Source organism: Olea europaea, unplaced genomic scaffold (genome assembly GCF_002742605.1).
Source record: "Olea europaea var. sylvestris unplaced genomic scaffold, O_europaea_v1 scaffold1815, whole genome shotgun sequence".
NCBI classification, from domain to species: Eukaryota; Viridiplantae; Streptophyta; class Magnoliopsida; order Lamiales; family Oleaceae; genus Olea; species Olea europaea.
Genome location: NW_019235904.1, coordinates 146,566 through 173,540, shown reverse-complemented (window position 1 = coordinate 173,540; position 26,975 = coordinate 146,566). Strand labels below are relative to the sequence as shown.

At 37.6% G+C, this 26,975-nt stretch overlaps 2 protein-coding genes across 2 annotated transcripts; both read right to left on the bottom strand.

The window, feature by feature from the left end:
- Positions 1–8,340: 8,340 nt before the first annotated feature.
- On the bottom strand, positions 8,341–9,201 carry LOC111378431 (polyubiquitin-like). The gene is given in 4 exon segments (XM_023001625.1): positions 8,341–8,789; positions 8,792–8,810; positions 8,813–8,838; positions 9,192–9,201. Coding segments are annotated over 4 exon segments (504 nt in total).
- Positions 9,202–11,101: 1,900 nt separating this feature from the next.
- Positions 11,102–12,662, bottom strand: LOC111378430. The gene is made up of 4 exons (XM_023001624.1): positions 12,428–12,662; positions 12,133–12,340; positions 11,929–12,021; positions 11,102–11,798 (listed from the first exon to the last, which is right to left on the bottom strand). The coding sequence occupies exons 1-4, from the start codon at positions 12,660–12,662 to the stop codon at positions 11,102–11,104; spliced, it is 1,233 nt and encodes a 410-aa protein (XP_022857392.1).
- Positions 12,663–26,975: the final 14,313 nt, after the last annotated feature.

The following is a 26,975-nucleotide window of genomic DNA, read 5'->3' as shown; positions in this document are numbered from 1 at the left end:
TTAGCTTATTTTCAGGTGAGGCCTACTTTAATTGATAAGGCCATAGAAGCTCAAACCCAAGACCTGACAATGAGAACTTTGAAAGTAGAAGTTAGTGTCGGGTTACGAACGGATTATGTTATTAGGAATGATGGTACATTGGCTACGGGTAATAATAGATTATGTGTTCCAGATATCCCAAAATTGAAGAAGGAAATTTTAGAAGAGGCACACAGTTCTGCTTATGCTATGCATCCAGGTAGTATTAAAATGTATCATACATTGAAAGATCATTACTGGTGGCTTGGAATGAAGAAAGAAATAGCAGATTTTGTATCCAAATGTCTTATATGTCAGTAGGTAAAGCCAGTTCGTTAGAAAATAACAGGACTTTTACAGTCATTGCCTATTCCAGAGTGGAAATGAGAGCACATTACTATGGACTTTTTATTTGGTCTTCCTCGTACTCAGAATGGTCTTGATGGATTTTGGGTTATTGTAGATCGTTTGACCGAAACCACTAAGTTCTTGCCGATCAAAGCCACTTATACATTAAATAAGTTGGCAAAGTTGTATGTGGATGAGATAGTGAGCTCATATGGTACTCCATTATCTATTATGTCTGATAGAGACCCTCGTTTTACATCTAAATTTTGGCCCAGTTTGCAGGAAGCCATGGGTACTAACCTACATTTTAGTACAGCTTTTGATCCTCAGACAGATGGCCAGTTAGAAAGGACCAAACAGACTCTTAAGGATATGTTGAGGGCTAGTGCTTTAGAGCTCAAAGGTAGCTGGGATAATCATCTGCCATTGATAGAGTTTGCTTATAATAACAGCTACCATTCCAGTATAGAAATGACTCATTTTGAAGCTTTATATGGTCGAAAGTGCAGAACACCAGTTTGTTGGGATGAAGCCGGTAAGAGGAAGTTAGTAGGCCCTGAATTAGTTCAAATGACGTCCGAAAATGTGAAATTGATCAAAGAAAAGTTGAAAGCAGCTCAGGATAGAAAGAACAGTTATGCGGATAGGCGCAGGAAAGATCTTGAATTTGCAGTAGGAGATAAAGTTTTTCTTAAATTATCTTCTTGGAAAGGGGTGTTGAGATTTGGCAAGCGGGGAAAGTTGAGTCCATGATATATTGGACCCTATGAGATTACTGAGCGAATTGACCCAGTTGCATATCGATTAGATCTGTCAGATGAATTATCTCGGATCCATGATATTTTTCATGTTTCTATGTTTCGCAAGTACGTTGCAGATCTCTCTCATGTTTTGGAGTCTCAGCCAGTTTAGTTGAAAGATAATTTGATTTATATAGAAGAGCCAGTGAGAATCTTAGACAAGAAAGTGTAAACTCAACAAAACAAGATATTTTCACTTGTCAAGGTACTTTGGCAGAATCAGACAGTAGAAGAAGCTATATGGGAGAATGAGGATCAGATGTATGCTCCATATCCTCATTTATTCATTGCCTAGTCAGTTGCCAGTTGAATTTCGAGGACGAAATTCTTTTAAGGAGGTAAGATTGTTACAACTCACTTTTCAAAGTCAAAAATTCAAATGTTGACTAGTCAATGTCAAAGTCAATTAAGGACCAAAATGAAATTAAATATTTTATTTGGGTTTATTTTGCATTTGGAAAAATATGAAGGTTAGATTGGATACAATTTGAAGTTGGGAATTTACTTTTATATTAAGGGAAGTTATAGGATTAAATGTCATTCAAAAAGGGAGTTGAAGGACTTATTTTGCAATTTTTAATAGGTGGACCTTTATATACTTTTGACCCATTTCTTTTTCTCTAAAAATCTCACACACACACACACACACACACACACACACACACTATAAGCAAGAAAAAAAAACGGGCAGAGACCAGAGAAGCCGAGAAAGGGAGGAGAAAAGGGAAAAAGAAGAAAAAAAAGAAGAAAAGAGAAGATGAGGAAGCGAGTTAAGGCTAATCCTTTCAAGTTTGGGTTTAATTTTCCATTTGTTTCCAAGTGACAAAAGTATGATTTATTTTAAAATTCTAGGATTTTAACTTGTCATAGAAATTTTCAAATTTAGGTGTGATAAACACGAATTGGAGCTCAAGCTTGGGGATTACTTCATTTCCAATTTCAGCTAGGTAAGGAATATTTTTTTAGCAAACCCTAGAAATTTTATTTGGAATTTTTGGATTAAGTGGGGTTCATGGAAATGATGATGTTGAGAAAATAATTATTTGGAAGCATGAAATTATGGAACAAGATGAAAAATTAATTGGTCGAAGCATTGCAACAAGTTGTCACTAGAATGAAGTGGTAATTACATAAATGCTTGGAATGAAGGCTATGTTGATGAAATAGTTATTAATCATGGATCAGAAAGTGTAATTAGTACCGATGGATCAAAGGAAAAGTTAGTAAATTTATTCAAGTATCGAGAAATTTAATTTAAGTACTATCATTGGAGATTAAAGGTTTCTTGTTTTGATTGTGGATAAATTGGTTATTACTGTCGTATTTCAGATGGTGACGCGGAGATTGAAAATGTTTATCAGGCAGTCTAGCTGGAAGCTCATACTTTGTGAGTGGATAAAAAAATTATTTTTCAGAAATTACTATTTATTAAATTTATGTTAGATTAAAAAAAGAGGAAATTATCAAAATAGTCAACTTTTTCGTTTGTATTTACAAAAATGTCACTTATTTTTTGACATTGCAAAAATGTCAATTGTAGACAATTTTAGACATATTTGGCCTTAAAGCTAAATATAAATACCCAACATATCCTAATGAAATTTTGATTTGACCAATCAAACAAATTGTACAAAACTATGAAAGATTGTCAGATGAAATTGATTTATTGAAGAAAAAGAAAAAAATGCTTGGCAAAACGAAAATGAAAGCTCTATTTCTCCCCCTGCCCCCCCATTCGAAGAAGAGAAATCCTGTGAAGAAAACTGAATCCCTAAAATTCAGTCCTCTCTCTTTCGCGAAGTAGACGACTGCTGGTGAACCCCATATGCCTTGAACGAAAGGAAGAGAAATTGAAATCCGTAAATCTATAAAAGTCACTTGTCATTGTGACGAAAGCGACCACCGGCGGCGACCCAAAATGTCGTGAAGGAAAGGAAGACGAAATGAAGTCCCTAAATCCCTGAAAGTTGGTCCTCTCTGTGACGAAATCCACCATCGCTGGCAAACTCCTCTCCCTCACCGAAGTCCGTAAATCCCTGAAAGTCGGTCCTCTCTGTTCGCCGTCGACTGTCGAGCATTACCTGTATGTAAGTGAATCTGATTTCTGTGGTTGCATTTGTTGTCTTTGCCGTTTTTGAAATTGATTTATTGGGTTTTCATTTTGGTGTTTATTTGCGTGTGTGTTTAGATGTGTTTGTTTATGGGTGTATACTTTTTTGTGGATTGAAGTTGGAGATGAAAATTGAAATTGAAAAGATGCATTGTTCAAAATGTGTTTGTTTATTTGTGTGTGTTTTTAGATGTGATTGTGCATGTGTTCGTAACTTGTATGATCCTTTATATACTCCATTGTTTGAAATTTGTTCGTCATCTGGTTTTTTTGCCAAAGGATGTTGTCGTTAAGATGAATGAAGCATTAGTCACGTCTTTTGAGATTGTTGAGATTTAGAACTTAGTTATGAAAATCCTGAACATGCAAGGAGCTGCTAATGATGGAATATCATCATTTCCACTTGCTGTTCTTTTGCTCGTCATTAAACTCATTTAGGTAATCAAATACAGTAGTACTGCACGAGAATACCAGATTGATTTGGACTGCTTAAACATCAATTAGTTGGGTTATGATGTCAATTTCTAGTTTCTTGATTTCAGTATTCTTCATGTGTGAATATGAACAATCTCTTGATACATATGTCGTGAACTTATATCCTTGCTTCACGTTTCAGCATTCAGCACTGTGGTCTCTATCAAAACCATGAATTCTTTAGGTGTAACTTATAGGAATCAATATTCTGTGGGCTAATTTGAAAAAGGGATTGACCATTAGAAATTAGCTTTAATATTACTTTTGGTTATACTTGATATACACTTTCAGTTTATAATGCGTAATAATTAAAATATTTGGAGATTGGTATTCAAGAAGTGTGGCAATTTCAATGTATGCTCCTCTTCAATACGTTTTTATGCGCAACATTTCTTTCTGTTGTTGCAGAATCAAACTTTGTCGAGTGTGGATGAAGAAAAGAGACGTATCTATCCATAGCTCTTTGCAACTGCTACAACTAGACGAGGTGAAAGCACTTTCTTCTCTCTTGTTTTTGTGATGTACGAATATGTATTAAACTTATCTCGCACAAGAAATTCACAAACCAACTTGCTGCTTTGCATATCTCTTTGATTGCTTGGTGCGCAATTGCATCATTTGGTATTTTCGATGTAGTTATAAAGGGGAAACTAGTCTTGTTTGCTTGCCTTCCACTGTAACGGTCATTTTTTACTTGGTTGCTTCGATGTGTTTACATTCGTACCTGTTTGCATGGCTGGCTATCAAATGACATTGTAGAATTAACATCCACGTTTCCACCTTCATTGTGATTTTTGGGATGATCGGATTTGGGCATGTTCTACATTTTCATATAGGGCACCATGCATATGTAACATCTAAGTTTTAAATCGTTTTGTGAATTTTCGGGAGCCTGATTTTCCGCTGTTATGTAGCAAGTTTGTGGGTTGGGGCACCATGCATACGTATGCCATATTTATGTTGAAAACTGTCGTTCCCGACATTTGCCTCCTGTTATTCTCGACAGTTGGCTGAACCCCGACAGATGAACCGTCGTTCCCGACAGTTAGCTGCGGGCATTCTCGACAGATGACGTATGCCAATGTAAGGCAGAGTGCAGTCATCTGTCGACACAGGTTTCGATGACAGTGTCTCGACAAATGACGTTGGGCACAGACGACACTGCACGTGCGTCGAGAAACAACATGTTTGTCGAACATTCAGATGTCATTACCGCATGTATTTTCGCACATTACAAAAAATTTTGCTAACATTTTATTTTGCTTAATATTGCAAGCACAATTCGCCATAATAAATGTTTACAGCAACTTCGGGTAGATGATATGTTCTTATACGTTTTCTGTATTACTTGTTCCAATTGATTTTTTATGGTCTAACCATTATCGTTTCATCTGTAGATATTATGGATTTTCAATTTCTGGTGCCCAAGAATGTACGGTTGCCGGCGCGTATCTTGCAACGAAGCAACTTGAAGTACATAAAAACAGTGATGGATAACTTCGACTACCGACTTCAGGTTGACTTTCGCGACTCCTGCCTTGGGTTTCTTGCTGACGTTCCGGAGATCCAGTTTTCCGCTCAACTGATCCAGGCATTGGTGTGACGAGGGATCCGTTGCGATAAGTCCCATGAGTTGTGGTTCAACGTATAGGGCCACCTTACCCGGTTTGGACTGCAGGAGTATGCTATCGTCATTAGACTGCATGCTGGGTCATTTTCGGAGGGCGATCGGTACACGAAGGCATTGGAGAAGAGGAGGTTGAAGGAAAATATTTCAAATCGCTGGAGAAGATTTCATGTGCCCAGTTGGAGAAGGCCTTTCTTCGCGCGTCGACACCCCGGGCAGATAGATACAAGCTCGGGCTTGCTCTAATTGTGGAAGGAGTTATCACTGCTCCGGACAATAATGTCGGCATTGATGAGGATACGCTTGCCATCGTTGACGACCTGGAGCTGTTTTTTGCGTACCCCTGGGCGAAAGTGGGGTATAGGCATTTGTTGAAGGGAATTCGGGGTACTTGGGCACGTAAAATGAGCGATGTGAAGATGAAGAACGAGAAGAACGTCAGTTACACAATTCACGGATTTTCGATCGTCATGCAGGTACGAACAGCATTATGTTTATGTGTTTTGTTTGTCAGTATTAGACCATGCCTCCATAGTGTTTGGACGGATATTAATGCGACATTTGTTTTGTTATCGTTCGGACAGATTTGGGCATATGAGGCCATGCCCGAACTCGGCGAACGCTTTGGTGAGCGTGTGGGTGAATGCTCGCCCCGACTTCTGTGCTGGACCTCCACCAAACAACCGCAGCAGTGTACATACGGTGCGTTCTTCAGGGACGTACGGGTCATGGACATTTTTCATTTGCCTTTCCATTGTTTTGTTTAATTGGGAATAGTATGCATTATATTTAAACTACATGTTCTCCCTTGTTTCTACAGCTGCATGTGCACGCCACACTGCATCCCACAGAGGCCGAGCACGATCTGTCATACATCGCCAGTTTGGTGCCGTTCTCCGACCGTCCAGTGCAATTTTTGGATGACCTCGCTAGGAGGATTGTTGGCCCACAGTTCTATGAGGTCGCACCAGCTAGTGGGAGAGATGACGATAGCGATGCGGGTGACGGGCATGCTGACGAGTCCGATACAGGGGCCAAGGACGTTGACACATCCGCGAGTGATGGCCATCACACACCGGAGGACAGCGGGGAGGATGGGGCTAAGCCTGATGACAGTGGAGAAAGCGGTGGCGACCACTCCAGCGAGACCGGTGGTAGTGACAGTGGGAACGAAGTGGATGCCTCGGGACGACAGTCGGGTACATTACCCACTCCAGTGGTTGCCCCGTCCACATATGGGGTTCAAGGTACGCGTGGTGGAGCAACTATGGCGAGGAAGGACGTCGAGGGCATGTTGTATGACCAGCGCATCCTCTTCGAGGTGAGGTTGCGGACCGTGAAACTTGAAATCATGCAGCACGTCACCGAGGAGTTCGCCAGACTGAGGGACTTCATATCTACCTTGGTGCCCCTGTCTAGTGGCATCTCCACTTCCGCTGCAACTCCGGTAGTGAATGAGCCAAACCTTTGGGACGACCCCCACGAAGGTATGTGTTTATGTTACTGTTACTTCCATTTACAACATGTGTGCAATTTTTCCTATGTGTTTGCTGACAAATGTTTTTTTGAAATTGTCAAATTACTTAGATGTACATGGACGCGACATGGACATGTGCCCGGATGACGGTGGCCGTCCTTCCCCTATCAGGAACTTGGACGTGAATGGTATGTCCGTTAGTTCTATGTAACACATTTTTGGTCTTCAATGTCATGTCATATCGTGATATGCTAGTCTATTGTATTTGACTATAATAATAATTTTTTTTTTGGTTTCGAAGTAGACGGGCAAGGCAGCGACGTACGGAGCCCACATGATGATGTCCGTACTGACGACGCCGAAATGCAGGAGGGGAACGGTACGTGCGTAAATTTTGTATTTTATGTCATGTCATCTCCTGATATCATTCTTGTCGTATTTTATTCGCCTGTACTTACTGTCTTCAATTTCAGTCGTTCTATAATTTCTTATTTGTTTTCGAGTAGTCGGGGAAGGCAGCGACAAACGGAGCACACACGACGACGACCATGCAGACGAGGGTGAAATGCATGAGCTGAACGGTACGTTCGCTATTTTTTTTAACCTTCTGTCGTCTCATTTCGTCATACGCATATGTATTCAATTTCACTCGTTCATTCATTTGTTCTCTGTCTTCCAACTAGACGGGGAAGGTGGAGACGAATAGACCCCAGAGGACGACGACCATACGGAGGAGGGTGACATGCAGGACAAGAACGATACGTGCCTAATTATTTCCTACTTTTGTGATTTGGGTTCTATTACGAAACACTTCCCCCTACGCAAATGATAATTTATATCTTCTGTTTGTCCATTTCACCCAATTTCCTTTGAACTAGACCCAGGAGAGACAGTCCCTACCCTCCCCAGCGATTACGAGGAAGGCCCATTGACCCATGACGTCACGGAGGTGGATGGTATGTGCTTTTTTTCCCTTCACTAATCTGATTCCACGACTATGTGGCGTTGTTCACACAGAACCTTTTCACTAAATTGTTGAAATGTTTTATATGGGTGCTGTCACAGAGTTGCTGGCACAAATGACCGTACTGGAGAAGGGAGGCAATGTGGGCAGCGCAAATAGGCGGCGATCGACTCGTGTTCGACGTCCTGCACCACCTACCCGGACGACATACACGAGGGGAAGGGCAAAGAGAGTAAAAAAAATGAGTGAATTGAAGTGGTTTGGTAAGGTCTGACGTAGTAGTAGATACGTTGTTGGTAACAAAGACATGCTTTGAATTTGGTTTGATTTTTGGACTGATACGTTTGCTCACCCATATGCTACACGTTAAATTGTCTTATGTACAGTACATTAAGGATTAGTGCAAGCATGGGATGGTATAGTCGGTACATTTTGTGTGTATGTGTTGATGACATAATGCATATGCTGTTCCTGAAATATGCTACAGGTTAAATTGTCTTTTGTAGAGTACATATCGTTTTGCTATAATACATGTTTAGTGCAAGCATGGGGTGGTAGTGTCGGTAAATTTTGTGTGTATGCGTTGACGACATAATGCTGGTCTTCTTCATGAAATGTGAAAGGGTACATCAACATCATAACTAAAATGAATATATCATCATTCTTATACATCCCAGTCATATGACTTGTCAACACGAATGTTAGAGTCCTCACAAAAATCTGCACATGTACTCGCAACCTCAGCATGAAGTGCAGAGTTGACTCTTGGTCAGGTGGGATTCCTTCCTTGTCCTCAATTGTAGCTTTAACATTATCGCTGGTGTCAGAGCTTTCACCTTTACGGGTTATTGTCTTCCCAGTAAGGGTTTTGACAATAATCTGCCTGTCACCACCAATCCTCGACACGAACTGCAATGTGGACTCCTTATGAATTTTATAGTCGCCCGAACTAAAGCCATCCGAAGCTATTAACCAGCAAACATGAGCCTCTGTGTTGGTCTGGTGCGATTCCTTCGTTGTCTTATATGTTGGTTTCACCATTATATTTATGGCCTGTATTGTTTATGAACCCTTTCACATATCATAGACAATACAAGCCATAAATATATTGGCCTGTAGATTGCCTGCACATTTTCTACTCCATGGGTGAGTACATTTTCTAGTTCTTACGTTGATTGGATGGATAGTTACGAACTTGCTCTGCTCTGTCATTTCAATTTACTGGACACCTGATGCAGGTAGGTAGCTGATTAATTCGGAGGGATGATTTTTCACATATCAAAAACATTTCATCGAGGTGTGATGACGATTTTTTGTACAATGATGAAGAGGTGTAGTTAATAGCACCAAATAACACCCAAAGGGATCCAAACCTGGGTTCATGCCTGAAGGTGCAACTGTGGAGATGATTACATCGTATCACATATGATGTAATCGCTGATGATGTGAACGGGGTTTATGAGATTACTTCAGTTCCATATGGGGATATGGTTAAGTGGAACGCACATTCAGACATGACATTCGTTTGTACTGTAATTAAGTTGATGTTCATCGTACTTGATGTAGTAGTAGTATTATGTAATTTTATTTCATTGGAGTTGAAGGTGTTATACCTACACAAATGAGTCATGGTATGAAATGATCTTCTGTGTAATGGAGTGTGGTCGAACGATCGAGGACAATGATTATTGTAAAAGTCGCATTATCGTAGAATGAAAAATTCGGTGTTATCTTTGCTACGTTGGCCCTAACATTGCAACCAATGTATGTTTATTTCGAAATGCGTTTTAGTATAAATTCGCTTGTTCGTAGAAATTAAAGTTTATTTTAAAAATGGCTTGTAAAGTCATCCAATGTTCATCTTCATTGACAGGGACATTAATTTTATCAATTTTTCATGCAATTCATTTGATTCAGAATTCAAAAACAGTATTCAATTGTGACTAATGAGTGCATAAATTCTGTTAAGTAATGTAAGTACAAATATATTGCAGGAATGTTGCCATTGCAGGTATTGCACATGGGTACAATTTAGTCATAATTCTCACCATTTATGGACTGCATTAAAGTACACTTACACCCTTAACCATCACACCAATGGTCAATCAAGTGTTAAGTAGAAATGAAATGGTGGTTGGTTGGTAAATTGCTTTAAATGTTCTCATATACCTCCAGTATAAAGCAAGGCTTGCACTCTTCAAGTGGGATATATGAAATTCTTTCAGAGGCATCTTGTAGCAGGAACATATCAAAGTATTTGAAGTCTGTTTCTTCGTACGAAAATAATGGCATCGTCCACGGGAAGCAATTCACTGCTGGCACTTGAGGAGCCGATGCCGACACCCTGTTCAACCTCGCTATGTCCCATCGTAATTTCTTCGGACGATGACGAAGTGAGTTCGAATGGTGGTAGGAGAGCCATCAATGTCGTTCCCTTTCCCTGGACGAAGTTGCAAGTGATGAAGGTGAGTCTCTGAGAAATGTGCTTGAATGGGTCGTCCCATTTATGGATGCAGACGAAGATCAACGTTACGAGGATGAGGGGCAAGGTCGCGTTCCATCGCCCGAGGTAATTGTCATCAGCTCGGATGATGACAGTGGGGAAGAAGGTTCAAGTGTTAGCTCCGAGTGAAGAGTCCAGCTTTGTTGCGTGTGTGGGTTTCTACGTATGTATGTATAGTGGTTTTTTGTAACGGATGGATTTTGTGACGCTTAACCAATTCTGTAGCAAGTAGGAAACTCCCGTTGGCAAGTTATGTGTTTTTTGTATTTTGTTAAGCGGAGCGTCGCACAACTGTTGAGAATGGCAGGCACCATCTGTCGGGAACGACAGATGAACTATCGGGGTTTACTGCCAAATTTTCTGTATATATAGTATGCATATTCATATAACATGTAGTTTGGGTGAACGAACACAACCTAATATGTACATTGAACGTAGTTTCTGAACTTTACGGACAGTGTTATGCGCTACAAATAATTTGTTCATAATATGCATTTCAAAGGAAGCTTCTATAATGGTAGAACTTTTCATATTCCGTACATTCTATTTACATATGTCAACAATCGCAACAATGTTATGCATAACAAATTTGTATTTTGGTTCGAGACAGTTATGCAGTGCGATGTGCCTATTTGCATTCTAGAAATGTTAACATAACAAAGAGTAATGTTTACACGTAAGAGAATGAAAACATTAATAGAATATTTACATTGTCATATACAAACAACAGCGAGGGAACACTTCACTTACAATTTCAACCAGTCACGTACAAAATGCTGCTTACATCAGACATGGTACAGTGTGGTTCGAACATGTGGTCCGGTTATGACCAAGTCCACCGCAGCGAGTGCATTTCCTGAGCCGTGTGGTGTACTCGTGTCTGGATCGCTTACGTCGTGTGGGTGGTCTACTTGGAGGACGACGCACACTAGGGGGCATAATAGGAGTACCTGTAATTTCGAGTAAAACATTCCAGCCCACTTCACGCTGAATAGGATATATAGCTTCTCCGTAGGCACCCTTCCAGTACTCGGATGTGTAATACGATGAGCAGAGATCGTACAATGACGTACCTCTCAAGCAAGCAGCACGGGTTGCATGAATGCACGGCATACGATTCAGCTGGAACTCACGACAAGTGCACGTCTTTTTGGAGAAGTCTACGATGTCCGTGTCGTTGGATATTCCAACTTGTGTTAAGTTATTTGTCAACCCATGCGCTCGCAGCCTAGTACCTGCTTCGAACGTCGTCCGTAACTCATTCTCCATCGTTGGTGACAGAATGGTACTGCATGCAGTTGCACTTGCTCGATGTTCATAAAACCACTTCGCATAGTATGCCAAATGTGTTCCACTAAGCACGTGATCGGTAATGAACGGGCATGTCTCAACATTGAGTTCAAAGATTCTGCGTTGTTGTTCGTCAAAATGTTGTACCGTTGGCCAACAAATAGTGCACGTGACCAAAATGGAAAACCTGCTCGCTCCAAGTACCCATAGCTATTGCACTAACCCTACGAAGCTATCCCAAAAGTCTTTCAAACTCTTCGATCCGGTAAGTTCTTGCGGCTCTTTTGAATAGAAATATTGAACTTGCGTTGTTGTACCGCTGGATTAAATTCTTTTCCATATGCCAAACACAGCACCCGTGGTGAGCCCAAGGAAATAGGTGAGCAATGGCATTTTTAATACTATTTTTCCTGTCGGAAACAAACACCAATTCGTCCAAGTCACCTATAAGATCTTTCAAATTTGATAAAAACTACATCCACGATCTATTCGTTTCGGCATCAACAATCCCCCACGCTAACGGATAAATCTGTTTGTTGGCGTCTTGGGCAGTTGCCAGTAGAAGGGTACCTTTGTATGGACCTTTCAAATGACTGCCGTCAACACAAATAACGGGCCTCATGTACTGCAAGTAACCCCGAATGCTTGCACCGAACGCTAGGAAAAGGTAGTGAAACCTGTTACGAGAATCTACTTCGATGTGCGTTACTGTCCCCGGGTTACTCTCTCCTAGGACGTGACAGTACGAAGAAAGTTTTTAAAAGCTATCACCCGGGGTACCATGTAGCAAATGTAAAGCAGCGACCTTTCCCCTACGGGCTTGATGGTGACTAATTTTCACACCAAACTCACGTTCCATGTCGCGAGCAATAGCGGTAGGATCATACGATCCGTACGTATAATCCAATTTCCCCATAATCTGCTCAGCAATTACGGAACTAGTGGCATGTCGATGTGCATTACGATGATAATCTATGGAACATGTGTGCACATTGTTGAATTTGCGGATCATGAAGATGACGGACTGCTTCACACTCGAAGCACGTAACATCCACTTACAATTACCGTCGGCACATACAGCGGTTAACATTTTTTGGCTTGACCTGTTAACCTGAAATTGAAACTTCTCTCGCAACGCAAGTAGACGAATTCTCGAGTACAACTCTTTCTTGGTAAAAAATATTTCCCTTTCGGTAAGATCCGACGTATTCACAGTGGAAATCTAGTCGCATGTATCCGGACTTTTGAAATGTGATAATAGTTCTTCGTCAACGTCAGCAATATTACCAGTATTTGTACCATGTAAGGGATCGTCGAACATCTCATTTAATGGTGCAGTCTGAACATTGAAAATTGGAGTATCCGCTGCATTATTGTTTGGGACACTTTGCTGATGATTGACGTCGTCGTCCTATACGGTGTGGTGATCTTCCGCTGCAGCGAACAATTGTTGGCTGTAATTTGTATCCCTTTCCATTTCAACACTTGGCAGGCTGGTTTCCAAAGTCGTAACGCAGAGGGCAGTTTCCTTATGAACTGATATGTACCAATTTACGTCTTCATCTTTGAGTATTTCGACCAGCGGTATATTCATGTTTGGAACTTTGAATTTCAATTCCAATTTTATGCGCGGATCGAAAACACCAAGTTTCTCATTCAACCGTAACAATAGCTCTGGTAGTGTGATACTGCTCGACACTAAAATGGAAGTGGTTTTCTCCCCAGCCACTTCCATTCGTCATTCACGTAAACAAACTTTCCCCCGTGCGACACGATGAATCTCAAATTATTGTTCATACCTGAAATGTTGGGAATGCAACGATAAGAATTATGCACAATCAAAATGTCGACTATATAATAGCATGAAAGTGACACGTTCCAATATTTAAACCTATGCAATACTACAAGGTCAAATTAAGGGTGTCAAGAATTTTCAGTTGTCCAATTCGATAGTTTACTTATCTGTTCCGACAGTTTATAAATGTCGGGTACGACAGTTCAAATGTCGATCCCGACATTTTCGAAATGTCTAGTTCAACGGTTCGAGTGTCGGAACTGCCGAGAAGTTTCAAATGTGTTTGGTAGCATTAATGCTTATAATCATTTCTTCAACTACAGCAACTACAACATCACAACCTATTTCCAGAAATAAATGACTGAATGCTTCATTAAATATGGAATACTTCACATTTTCCTAAATATTTTGGGTATATTTTTCCTTCAACAATATTAAAAAAAAAGACTATCATGTTGTTTTTAACATTCTAAAAAAAAGTAAGCTATTACATAGAAATATAAACAATTCGTAACAACTTACCTTTCAAGATAGATGAAGAAGATGGTTGAAGTAATGTCTTTTTCTGGAAGAAGAAAATGAATGAAGAAGATAATGAAATAAGGGTTTCTTTCACAATAAATTTGTTTTTTAATGTTAACTAGGGTTTAGAAGGATTTTATATTCATTTTTTATTAACTAAATTCGTATTTTACAATATAATATTCATATTTTCAATGATTATAACATACAAAGTACACAATCAAATCACAACATTAATTATTTTGAAAACCAATAATGAAGGAGCATTAAATGCTCCAAAGAAGTCAAATTAAGGGTAATTTAGATATTTGATAACAAGAAAGTGACATTTTTGTACAAATTATGTGCACATCAAAGTTTTTGGTGCATTTTCAAAAAAAGTGACATTTTGGTAAATTCCCCTTAAAAAAAATCTATTATTTCATACAGTTGATTTTACAGCATGATTTTCAGAATAAAGTGGATTTATAATCAGTTGTTCTTGTTAATGTTTGATTCAGTTCAGTGAAATCATTTTAATGGCATGTTCTATTTGTATTACATATTTCAGTATATTTAAAGTTATTTTAAAAGCACCAGAAAGTACCTAAGTGATTTTACCCTAATCTGCACTGGTGTGAATGTGTTTCTACAGTGTATGATCAGTTATGGTGATTTTACCCGCTCTACACTATTGTGAATGTGTTTCCATTGTGTATGACCCAATTATCAGAGGTCTTTGGGACCCACTCTCGTACACATATAGGCTTTAGGTAGGGATGTCAACGAGACGAGCCGAAATTCTAGGCTCGGGCTCAGCTCTTGTAAAATATCCGAGCTTTTTTTCGGGCCAGAGCCGAGCCGAGCAAAAGCTCGGCAAAAAAAATTAGGCTCGACTCGAGCTTTTAGCTCGGGCCGGCTCGGGTTTTGTTTGGTTTTGGAATTTTATTTTATTTTATTAAATAAAATGGCAGCTTAAAATTAAGCTGCCATTTAAGGCAGCAACCTGCTGCCCTATTTCTGGCAGCACGCTGCCTTTTATTTTATTTATTTTAATTTTTTTAAAATATATGCTCTGAGCCGGCGACCCACACGGGTCGGCTCCAGCTTTGCCTGGCACCTAAAAATAGGGCTCGAGTTTTTTTCGAGCCGAGCCACGGGCGGTCCAAGCCGACGAGCCCGATTGCCATCCCTAGCTTTGGGCCATGTACTAGGGTGATTAGCCTTTGGGGCAGCTCTGCGTACGTATGACCAGATTATCAGATGTGAATGGACCTGCCTTGTACTTCGAGATTACTCTGTACATGAGTAAGGCTAATCATAGGGTACCTTTTTGGTGTGATTTTTCAGTATTTCTACAGCTTATTAGTTTTCAGATTATAGAATTCAGTTAATTCAGTTTTCATAATAAAGCTTTCAACTTATAGTATTGAGCAGCAGCAATTTCATAGATTTTTATGGATATCAGATTATTTATAGTCATTATATTATACAATTGCTTTTTTAGAATTAAGAACAAAGAATTTTATGATACAATCATGATTAGTTTTTAAAGTGTACTAGATTCAGAATTTCTCAAAAATTTATTAAAGTTAAAATTTTTAGAAAATATGCATAAATGGAAAAGTTTACTTATTTGCAAACTATTTACTCACTGAGTTACAAACTAATATATTTTGTCATGTTTTTTCCTATCAGGAGATCGTTGATTTTGAGATATTTGAAAAAGCCTGCTAAAGTCAAAGAGACCGTTTCATAGTATATAATGTATAGTTGGGGACTCATGTTTATTAAGTACTTGGTATAATATTTTGTTTGATGTGCATTTTGTAGAAGGGTTTGTAATTGACGTAATGCTTGCTTGTAGACATGATGCTGATGTAGAAGTACTCAATCGAGTTTAGTTGTATTTTGTTTTAGTCGTGGTGGTATTAGTGGAAGTGGTGGTTTCCAAAACTTTTGGTTTGAATGTCTATTTGAAGTTTTGTTGATTTTTCAGGTTGGTTTTGTCCATGTTTAATGGAAAACTCTATCAAAGTTTTAATATAAATATATCACAGTCAAAGTAGGTCAAGTTTGTCTTAGTGGTGGGTCTGGCATTTAGCTAGCATCTACCATCGGTGCACGACACGTGTCGAGTCAGATTGGTTGAGTCGGGACGGGTCATGTCAATTGGTATCAGAGCATGGTCTTAAGAGTTTACAAGTAACACTGCATGTATCTGATGTTTGTATATCATACATTATTGTAGGTGAGTCATGCGTGGTAGGGGCAGAACTCGCAGGCATCAAAATTCGGTATCTCAAACTCATGATACTCCTGAAGGAAAACATGATGGAGGGGTCAGTGGGGCCGCAGAATCAGTTCACCAATCTCAGGTGCAACATGACCCTGTCACCGATAGAATAGCTGCAGCTATTGCTTCCTTTCTACCCAATACAGATAGAGATAACTCTATTGAGAGAGCGATGAAACTCAGGGCGAAGTTTTTTATGGGTACATCTATTCCAGTTGATGCTGAACTTTGGATGTAGACTTTGGAAAGCATATTTGATGTGATAGAATGCTCAGAGGATAAAAAATTACGCATTACTCTATTTTTATTGAAGGGATGAGCTGATGACTGGTGGGTTTCGTTTCGAAGTCGGTATCCAGATCCTAGTATTGTCACCTGGACCATTTTCAAGGAAGCTTTTTATGAAACATACTATCCTCCATTTTATCGTGATGCAAAACAAAATGAATTTTTAAGATTGGTCCAGGGGTCTATGTTGGTTGCTGAATATCATGTAAAGTTTGTAGAACTGTCTAACTTTGATGTAAAGTTTGTAGAACTGTCTAAGTATGCAAGTGCTTTGGTTGCTGAAGAGAGAGATAGGTGTAGACGGTTCGAGCAAGGATTGAAAGCAGAGATTTGGCCTATGGTTACTGCTCATGGGCATCAAAATTTCGGTATGTTGGTTGAGGCGACGTTGAGGGTTGAGATAGCTATTCGAGAAGAAAGTAATCAAGGAGAACAAGTGACCTTCCAAGGTGGTAGTGAAACAGGAGCTTTAGGAGAAATGTTTAAGAAGAATAGAAAATGATTTTGGCCAGGTGTCACTAAATCTGGTGGTTTCAAATCTAAGTCTGGGAGTTCTAATTCTAGTCAGGGATCAAGACATAGCCAGAGTTCTGGACAGCAATCGGAGAGGAGCCATTCTGATGTTCTGGGTTCTTCACAGAGAATTCAAGGAGCGAGGCAGAGTGAGGCTTCTGATCATCAGAGCTTTCCACAATGCTAGTATTGTGGAAAGTTTCACCCAGGTGAGTGTCTTCGAGGGGTTGGAGTTTGTTACCAGTGTGGTCAGATGGGACACATAAGGAAAGATTGTCCAACCAGATTTTAGCGGATTGGAGCATCTCAGATAGTATCTCCTCAGCCAGGGATCGGTACGACCAGACAAAATAGGGATCAAAGAGCTCCATCAGTAGGGTTGATGGGGGTCACACAATCTAATGCTGCTTGGAGTAGCGCTTCTAGACAGGGAGCCCAAGCAGGTCGATCCAGGACTCAGGGCAAAGTATTTGCTATGACACAGCAGGAGGCATAGGAGTCACCAAATGTGGTAGTGGGTATGTTATCTATTTTTGGTAGAAATGCTCGTTCTTTAATTGATTCTGGTGCTACAGATTCCTTTATTTCTCGTGCACTTACTAGTTATGCTGATCAATTGTCAGAGCCTTTAGATAGCGAATTGGTAGTAGCGACTCCAGTAGGGGACTCACTTTTAGCTAATCGTGTATCTAAAGATTGTGGGATTAGAGTGAACAATCATGAGTTGAAAGCAGATTTAATTCCACTTGACATTCATGATTTTGATGTTATTTTTGGGATGGACTTTCTATCTAATCACCGTGCTTTAGTTGATTGTTTTCACAAGGAAGTGGTATTTAGAAGTCCAGGAGAGCTTGAAATTATTCTCATTGGAAAGCGCAGAATTTTACCATCTTGTGTAATATCTGTCCTGTATGCCCGAAGAATGCTCAAAAAGGGTTGTGATGCATATTTGGCTCATGTAATTGATACTCAAATCACTAAGCAGGCAATTGATGATATATCAGTTGTGCGAGATTTCCCCGATATCTTTCCAGAAGACCTTTCGAGATTACCCCTAGACAGGGAGATCGAATTCTGTATTGATTTGATCCTTGGGACAGCACCTATTTCATAGGCACCTTATCGAATGGTTCCGAAAGAGTTGAAGGAATTAAAGGTGCAATTGCAATAATTGGTTGATAAAGGCTTCATTAGACCCAGTGTATCCCCATGGAGAGCACCTATTTTATTTGTGAAGAAGAAAGATGGCACTATGAGATTATGTATTGACTATAGACAGTTGAATAAGATGACTATTTGCAATAAGTATCCTCTACCCCACATTGATGATTTGTTTGATCAACTTTGAGGTGCCTCAGTATTTTTAAAGATTGATTGACATTTGGGATATCATCAGCTCAGAATTAGAGATGTTGATATACCAACGACTGCTTTCCGGTCTCGGTATGGTCATTATGAATTTTTGGTGATGCCGTTTGGATTAACTAATGCCCCAGCTGTATTTATGGATTTGATGAATAGGTTGCTTCACCCATATTTAGACAAATTTGTGATTATTCTTATTGATGATATATTGGTTTGTTCTCACAGTCGTGATAAGCATGTCGATCATTTGAGGATTATCTTGCAAACTTTGCGAGATAAGCAGTTGTATGCTAAATTTCAAATGTGAATTTTGGTTGGATAAAGTTGTGTTTTTGGGCCACGTTATCTCAGCAGAAGGCATTTATATAGATCCTTAGAAAATCGAGGCAATTATGAGATGGGAACGCCCTACTAATGTTACTAAAGTACGGAGTTTCCTTGGGCTAGTAGGTTATTCTCGTCGATTTGTAGAGAATCTCTCCAAAATTTCTCTTCCTTTGACTAATTTGACTGGAAAGAACACCAAATTAGTGTGAAATGAGGAATGTGAGAAGAGTTTTCAAGGGTTGAAGAAAAGGTTAACTTCTGCTCCTATACTTACTCTTCCATCTCCAGGTGAAGAGTTTTTGATTTATAGTGATGCTTCATGCCAATGATTGGGTTGTGTTCTAATGCAAAATGGGAAAGTTATAGCTTATGCTTCAAGACGATTGAGGAAGCATGAGTTAAATTACCCAACTCATGATTTGGAGTTAGCTGCAGCAGTATTGACATTGAAGATTTGGAGGCATTATCTTTATGGTGAGAAATGTCAAATATTTACTGATTCAAAATTGTGAAGTATATTTTTTATCAAAAAGAACTGAATCTGAGACAGAGAAGATGGTTGGAGTTGATTAAGGATTATGATTGTAAGATTGACTACCATCCAGGAAAAGCTAATGTGGTTGCAGATGCTCTCAGTAGAAAGACCAGTTCTTCCTCTCCAGCTAGTGCAGTTTATGCTTCTTTGATTTGTGAATTCAAGAAATTGCATGCTCAATTGCCAGCTACTACTTCAGGTGCTGTATTAGCTCATTTTCATGTGATGCCTACTTTAATTGATAAGGTCACAGAAGCTCAAACCCAAGACCTGACAATGAGAACTTTGAAAACAAAAGTTAGTGTCGGGTTACGAACAGATTATGTTATTAGGAATGATGGTGCATTGGCTATGGGTAATAATAGATTATGTGTTCCCGATATCCCAGAATTGAAGAAGGAAATTTTAGAAGAGGCACACAGTTCTGCTTATGCTATGCATCCAGGTAGTATTGAAATGTATCATACATTGAAAGATCATTACTGGTGGCTTGGAATGAAGAAAGAAATAGCAGATTTTATATCTAAATGTCTTATATGTCAGCTGGTAAAGCCAGTTCCTCAGAAAACAGCAGGACTTTTACAGCCATTGCCTATTCCAGAGTGGAAATAGGAGGACATTACTATGGACTTTTTATTTGGTTTTCCTCGTACTCAGAATGGTAATGATGGAGTTTGGGTTATTGTAGATCGTTTGACCAAAATCGCCAAGTTCTTGCCGATCAAAGCCATTTATACTTTTGGTTTGAATGTCTAATTGAGGTTTTGTTGATTTTTCAGATTAGTTTTGTCCATGTTTAAGAGAAAATTCTTTCAAAATTTTAATAGAAATATGTCACAATCAAAGTAGGTCAAGTTTCCTTGGTGGTTGGTTCGGCATTTAGTTGGCATCTACCATCGGCGCACGACACGTGTCGAGTCAGATAGGTTGAATCGGGACGGGTCGTATCAATTTGGTTCCAATAACGGTTTAATTTTTTGATCTAGCGACTAGGTTCCAAACATGATTTCTTTCAAATTGATTTAATTATTCCTGCATTGCTAGAATCCACAACCCATCAAACTCGGCTTCTTTGAAATTTTTAGGTTCAATTTGAGAAATAAAAGCACAACTACCGAAGTGATTTTTATGAGAAGTTCTAGTGGTGATAACTTTTGATAGATCGTCAATTATTAACTTCTTAGGATGAGATGAAACAAATCTCCATTCCTTTGGTAAAGGGAGATCACTTTGTTTTTCAGGTTGTCTTTCTTCATTTTCTTGTGCATTTGATTTCTCATTTTGTGCCTCCTTATTTTGATTTTGAATTTTCTTTTGTTCAAAAAGAGCTTCCAAACCTACATCATCATCGCTACCTTTCTCTCAATCAAAAGAATTAGTCTCATCAAAAGTAATGTGCATGATTCTTCAACGACTAGAGTTCGTTTATTAAAGACCCTATAAGCTTTGATAGTCGAAGAATATCCTAGGAAAATTTCAATATCGGATTTGGAGCGAATTTTTCCAAATTGTCTTTTATATTTAAAATAAAGCATTTACATCTAAAAACTTTGAAGTAACTAATATTCGGAATTCTATTTTTTAAAAGTTCGTGAGGTGTTTTTGTTTTCTTTTTGCTTACTAAAATTCTATTAATGACGTAGCAAGCGGTTTTAACGGCCTAGGCCCAAAAATATTTAGGCAAATTATTTTTATTTATAATCTAAGTCATTTCTTGCAATGTGCGATTCTTCCTTTCAACGACACCATTTTGTTGAAATGTTTTAGGAGCCGAAAAGTTATGTTCATGTCCATGTTTTTTACCAAAATCATCAAAACCATCATTATCAAATTCTCCACCATGGTCACTTCTAATTGTTGTAATAGAATAGTTTTTTTCATTTTCAATTTTCTTACAAAAATGTTTAAAGACTCTCAAGGCTTCTTCTTTTAAGCTTAAAGACATATCCAAGTAAATTTTAAAAAATCATCAACTATAATAAAGGTGTAATGTTTACCATCTAAGCTAGCCCCGTCCTAGAAGGTCCAAAAAGATTTATATGGAGAAGTTGTAAAGGTTTTGCAGTTGAAGCATAAAGTTTAGGTTTGAAAGAAGTTTTTACTTATTTTCCAAACTGACAAGCATCACAAATTTTACAAAACAATTTTTAGAAATTCTTGAAAGAAGATCCATGCTTATGTGCCCAAGTCTTCTATGCCATAGCCATGATTCTTCTTTTATGCTAAGTAAACAATTTTCATTATTTTCAAATTCAATGTTTATAATATAAACATCTTTACTTCGGCTTCCTATAAAAATCACCTCTTTAAATGTCGCGTTCTTAATAAAGCATTTTGAAGAATCAAATTTTATGTTACAATCTTTATCACATAATTGACTAATATTTAGTAAATTATGTTTAAGGTTATCAACAAGAAGAACATTTTCAATCAAAAGAGATGAGTGATTACCAATGTCTCCAATGCCAATAATTTTACCTTTGGCGTTGTCTCCAAAGGTGACATGTCCTCATTTCTTCTCTTCGAAATTTGATAGCAAAGATCAATTTTCAGTCATATGCTTTGAACAACCGCTATCTAAAAACCATTTGCTTTTACTTTTCTCTGGTTCCTACAAGAAAAATTCAAGTCTTGATTTTTGGTACCCATACAAACTTGGGTCCTTGGTAGTTAGTTTTCATGGATTCTCTAATCCACTTATATTTGTTTTCAAAATATAACTTCTTTTTAGGTAGGCAATTAAATGCTACATGTCCACATTTGTTGCAAAAACTACAAGTAGTATTAGAAGCTTTAACAAATATGTTTTTGAGGGATTTTTGTTTTAATGAGGGTTTATATCCTATTCCCCCTTTATCAAAAATGTATTTTTGACTACCGAGTATTAAATCAAAATTTTTCTTCCCCTCGATGAATTTATGAATAATTTTTGTGAAGTCATCCACTTTTTTCTTTTAAAGCAATGTTTTCTTTTACAATAAAATCATGATCAACATTTTCTTGTTGCTTTTTCGAAATTTTCTTTATTTCTTCTTTCAACAAGGAATTTTTCTTTTTAAGAATAGCATGGTTTAAGGCAAGTTTTTCAAATTTCTCGAGCATTTCATCATATGAATTTGAAAGCTTACATAAGAATATTTTTCATCTAAACATACCTTGTCTTCGATAGCCATGAAACACATATTTGCCACTTCATCTTGACTATCATTTTGTTCTTCTTTATCGCTATCATCCCATATTGCTTGGAGTGCCTTTTTCTTGAAGTCTCTCTTTTTGTTTGGACACTCGATTCTCTTGTGACCCGACTTTTCACAATCATAACAAATAATCTTCTTATTTCTTTCTTCACCCTTTTCTTCTTTCTTTTGAAACCTTCGGTTGCCAGGAAGACCTTTCCATTTATTGACTAGAATAACTAAGTCATCTAGTTCTTCATGTTTTGAAGTTTCTTCTTCAATTTTTGATTTCAAGGCGATTTGTCGCTTGAAAGACTCTTTTGATTCTTCCTTGCTTTTTCTTGTTGCCTCCTTAATTTCGGCATTATTTGGCTTGTATGTCATTAATGTGCCATAAAACTCCCCCAAGGGATATGAATTTATATCCTTGGTATTTTCGACCAACATTCTTATTGGGCTCCACTCCTCCGATAAGGACCTAAGCATTTTACTTACAAGTTCACCGTTAGTAAATTTTCGATCAAAACCTTTAAGAACATTTACAATATTGGTAAAACGTGTAATAATATCAACAATAGGCTCATTTTGCTTCATAAAAAAATTTTCAAATTCTTTAACTAACAAATTTATTTTCGTTTCTTTAACCTTGCTTGTGCCAACATAAGTGACTTGAAGAACATGCCAAATATCATATGCCGATTCACATGTGCTTATTCTATTAAATTCATTTCTATCAAGTGCGTAATAAAGCAAATTTTTAGCCTTGACATTTAGAGACAATTTTCTCTTGTCTTCTTCATCATATTCTTCCCTTGCTTTAGAAATAGTTAGGTCCGGTCTACCATCTATTTTAATAGTTTTGGTAGGGACATATGGACCGAATTCAATGAGTTTCCAAATATTATAATCAATGGATTGCACATAAATCATCATTCTAGCTTTCCAATAATTATAGTGTGTCGTCAAAGAAGGGGGTCGGTCTGTTAAGTGTCCCTCAAGATTTGGAAAACTTGGTTAACCATTACTCAAGATTGTGAAATCTTTTAAAAGCGAGTACCTTACTCTGATACCAATTGAAAGTCCAAGAACGATTGACCAAGAGGAGGTGAATTGATTATTTAAATCTTTTTCGAAAATAAATGCTAATATAATTAATTTGTAAATAAGATAAAGAGCAAGCAAAATAATTTCGAAAGATAACAAGAGAAAAGTAAAGGAGATGCAAACGATATAGTACGGAGGTTCGATCCAATCACAATCTACGTCCCCCGTTACCAAGCTCTCCGTCACGAGCAATGCCTTTTTCACTAAATGTGATTGACTTATGGTACAATCCAACATTTTACAAAGCTTTTGGTGGCTTATAACCAAGGAGCACCGGTCCTTTTACAATGTTGAGCTTTCCGGGACCTCAACACGATTCTCAATAGAAAATGAGATATTACAAGTGAAAAACTTCTCTCTTGATGGAATGATCACAATCAAGTATTGAGAGAGAAGTAGGCTTAACACTTCAATAGATTGCAATCAATATAGCTCAAGTGTTATTTTGAAAAATCTGAGATAGAAAAATATTTGTAATAATTTGGATCACTCAAGAATTTTTCAAAATGTAACTAATTTGATCTTCTAAAGAATTAAAAGAGTAGTTGAGATCAATAAAAGCTTCACTTTAATGCTCAAGGAAAGGTTAGTTTAAATGAGAAAGTGAAGAGATATTTATAGCAGTGATACCGTCAAAATATATGTCATTTCGGACGAGGTCTACTGGATGTCCGCTATCATATTGGACGGTCCACTAGTCGTTGCTTTTTCAGAAGTCCAAACGGTTAAATTTTTTTTACTGTTTCTCTACCGGACGTCCGCTATGGCAAAAATTGATTTTCTCCAATCGTTTAATAAAAGTAATGCTTTGAGAAATATTTATATACGATTTTTTAAGATATTTTTCAAGATATTTATCATTTCATGAAATAAAATTGAGTTTGTTATCTTGGAAAAATATTTTGCAAGTGTTTTGGTGAAATGATAAATATTTGGGTATAAAGTTGACACTTGAGTCTTTTTACGATATATTTCCAAACTATTGAAGCACATTACCTTTACATATGAGATTAAGAGTTCTAAGTCTACTATTTTTAATATGACTCTTTGTCTTGACGTGCATGCCGTACTTAGACTTTTCCACCCTTTTTATTTTCCTTTGATCGTCGCTTTGCCTCTTCAAAGTTTGGTTTGCATGTTGACTATCCATACTCAAATAAATTTGTTAGAAATAAATGTGATATGTTTGTGATAATCAAAACGAGAAGTCAACACTAGGTCAACAATATAATCTTGTAAATCTTATTGAATTGAATTATTCACATACTAATTTACAACATGCATTTTGCAAACAATTTATATTTCAACATCAAAATCCAAAAATGGTAGTAATTGATGATCATTTTAAATTTTTCTGCGAGTATTTGAAAATTAAGCTAAATGTCAACCTACGCAAACAGCATTTTCGATCATAAGTCTTTGCAATATTATGAGATTATGTATATTTAAATTCTAAACAATGGCAGTAGTTGTCCTTCGCATATGGAGTGAGTAGTCTTAGTTAAAAATAAATAAATAAATAAATAAATGTAAATATCATCTCTGGCCTCTGTTTGGTTACTATTTTGAAAAACTCATTTTTAATCACATATGTTGTGAGACTCACAAATTTTATCATTTTTTTAATCAAAATCTACAAAAACTTTGATTTTGGCTCGTCTTTTGTACTATTTAATCTTATCTAATATTAAGTGCTTGTTGGATAGTTTGAAAAGTTGCTAAAAGTTGATGTTCAATTCAACAATTAGTTTTACTTAAACATTTTATGGTATTTACAACTCTTTATCAACTTTTCAATCATACATTTGATCAATTTTTATTAAAATTTATTAAAAAAATATTAAAAGCTCTATCAAACAACCAAATATACCATAGTGTAATATCTATTGTTTCACCCAATTTGGAAAGTAAGTAAACCCAGAGCATGATATTGGCATGTGCATTTTTACAGGTTCATAACTCTTTATCACCACACCATTTTGAGCTCTGGCAAACCATTATCGACCCAAATTGATTAACTATTAGATTGTGGCACAATATGCATGGTCCATGAAATCAATAATTCTGCCATATTACCACATTTCGTTAACATTGAATAATATATCAAGTTTGAGAAATTCAAGTCAGGCACGACTCATTTAGAAATGTCTGTCCTTAGTGGCGAAGTCAGCACCCGACGAGTGCGGTGCTGTCGCGTGTGCTGGGCTCTACCGAAGCTTTTAGTATTTGCTGTCAGGCAGCGACGGTGGAATTGTGGAAGAAAGGGGAGGAAGAAGATGTCTCTGCGTTTGCTGCTGTTGGGACTTGGGCATAAATTTATTTATTTTTTCCTTAAATTTTGCAATTCTTTGGGCCAATGAATTAAGGGATCGGTCTTTTGAGAAAAAAATATAGGCCCAATGGCCCCAAATTCGAATCCATGGACCATGGATATACACGTAACACGTATCTCTATATGTGTATTTACATGTAGAGTTAAGCCATTTGTACCACATCCTTTACCGCTTGCTTTACAGATGAATGATGTGGCACATGGATGATGGGTGGATTAAATGTGTAAAATGTGAAAGGTGGTACAGGATTGTGCCAAGTATAAATTCGGTAAACCACGGTGTAAAGAAAGGTGTATATGTAACAAGATTGTTACATGTATGCAAATCCTGTATGTATTGTTCTAAATTGATTTTGTGAAATTGATCAAAAAACAGCAACGGAGAGTGGATTTAACGGACCAGTACAGCCTTTTTTTTTTTTTTTTACAGCTTTTGAGGTGGCATAAATTCAGAGAGTTGGAAAAATATTCCAGTGCATTTTATTGCGAAATTGCATTTTGGCCACTCATCTTCTTCCAAAATCTCATCAAGATCACTAAACTTCAATTCATTTCAACTGGATCACTCAATTGTCAAGCAATACATCACCCGATAGGTTTTACTTTAGTAAAATTAATGATTGTGCAATACGGGTGATAATTTTTTGAAGGAATAAATTGGTTGAGAGGTTCAATGACGGGGGCTATCGGCAAGGGACTGAAATTAGAGTTTTTGATTTGCAACTTTTTTTTTTAACTACCAATAAAAATTTGCCAAGTATATATCTGTATAAAATCTTATCAATGAGCATGTTCTTGCAGCAGATCTCTTTTTTGACGTGCTATCAAATTAAAAAGTTGCAAAAAGAGGGTTCTTTCTTTTTTATGTTCTTTTTCTAATTATCCATTTTGCCATAGAAACACGGCATTGCTTGCAAGATGTGTGATTAGTTAATAAAAATCATTATAGGAATGTTAATGGCGAGTCCGGCTCATCAACCCCAGAGCTTGACTCAGTTCATTAGGTGAGCCGGTCCATTTCTGCTTATAGGGTTGAGTCAAACATAGATTGGCTCACTGACAAACAATGTTGATCCCTAAGTCGGGCAAGACAAATAAACATTTATATGAAATCCTTCAATCAAATAAA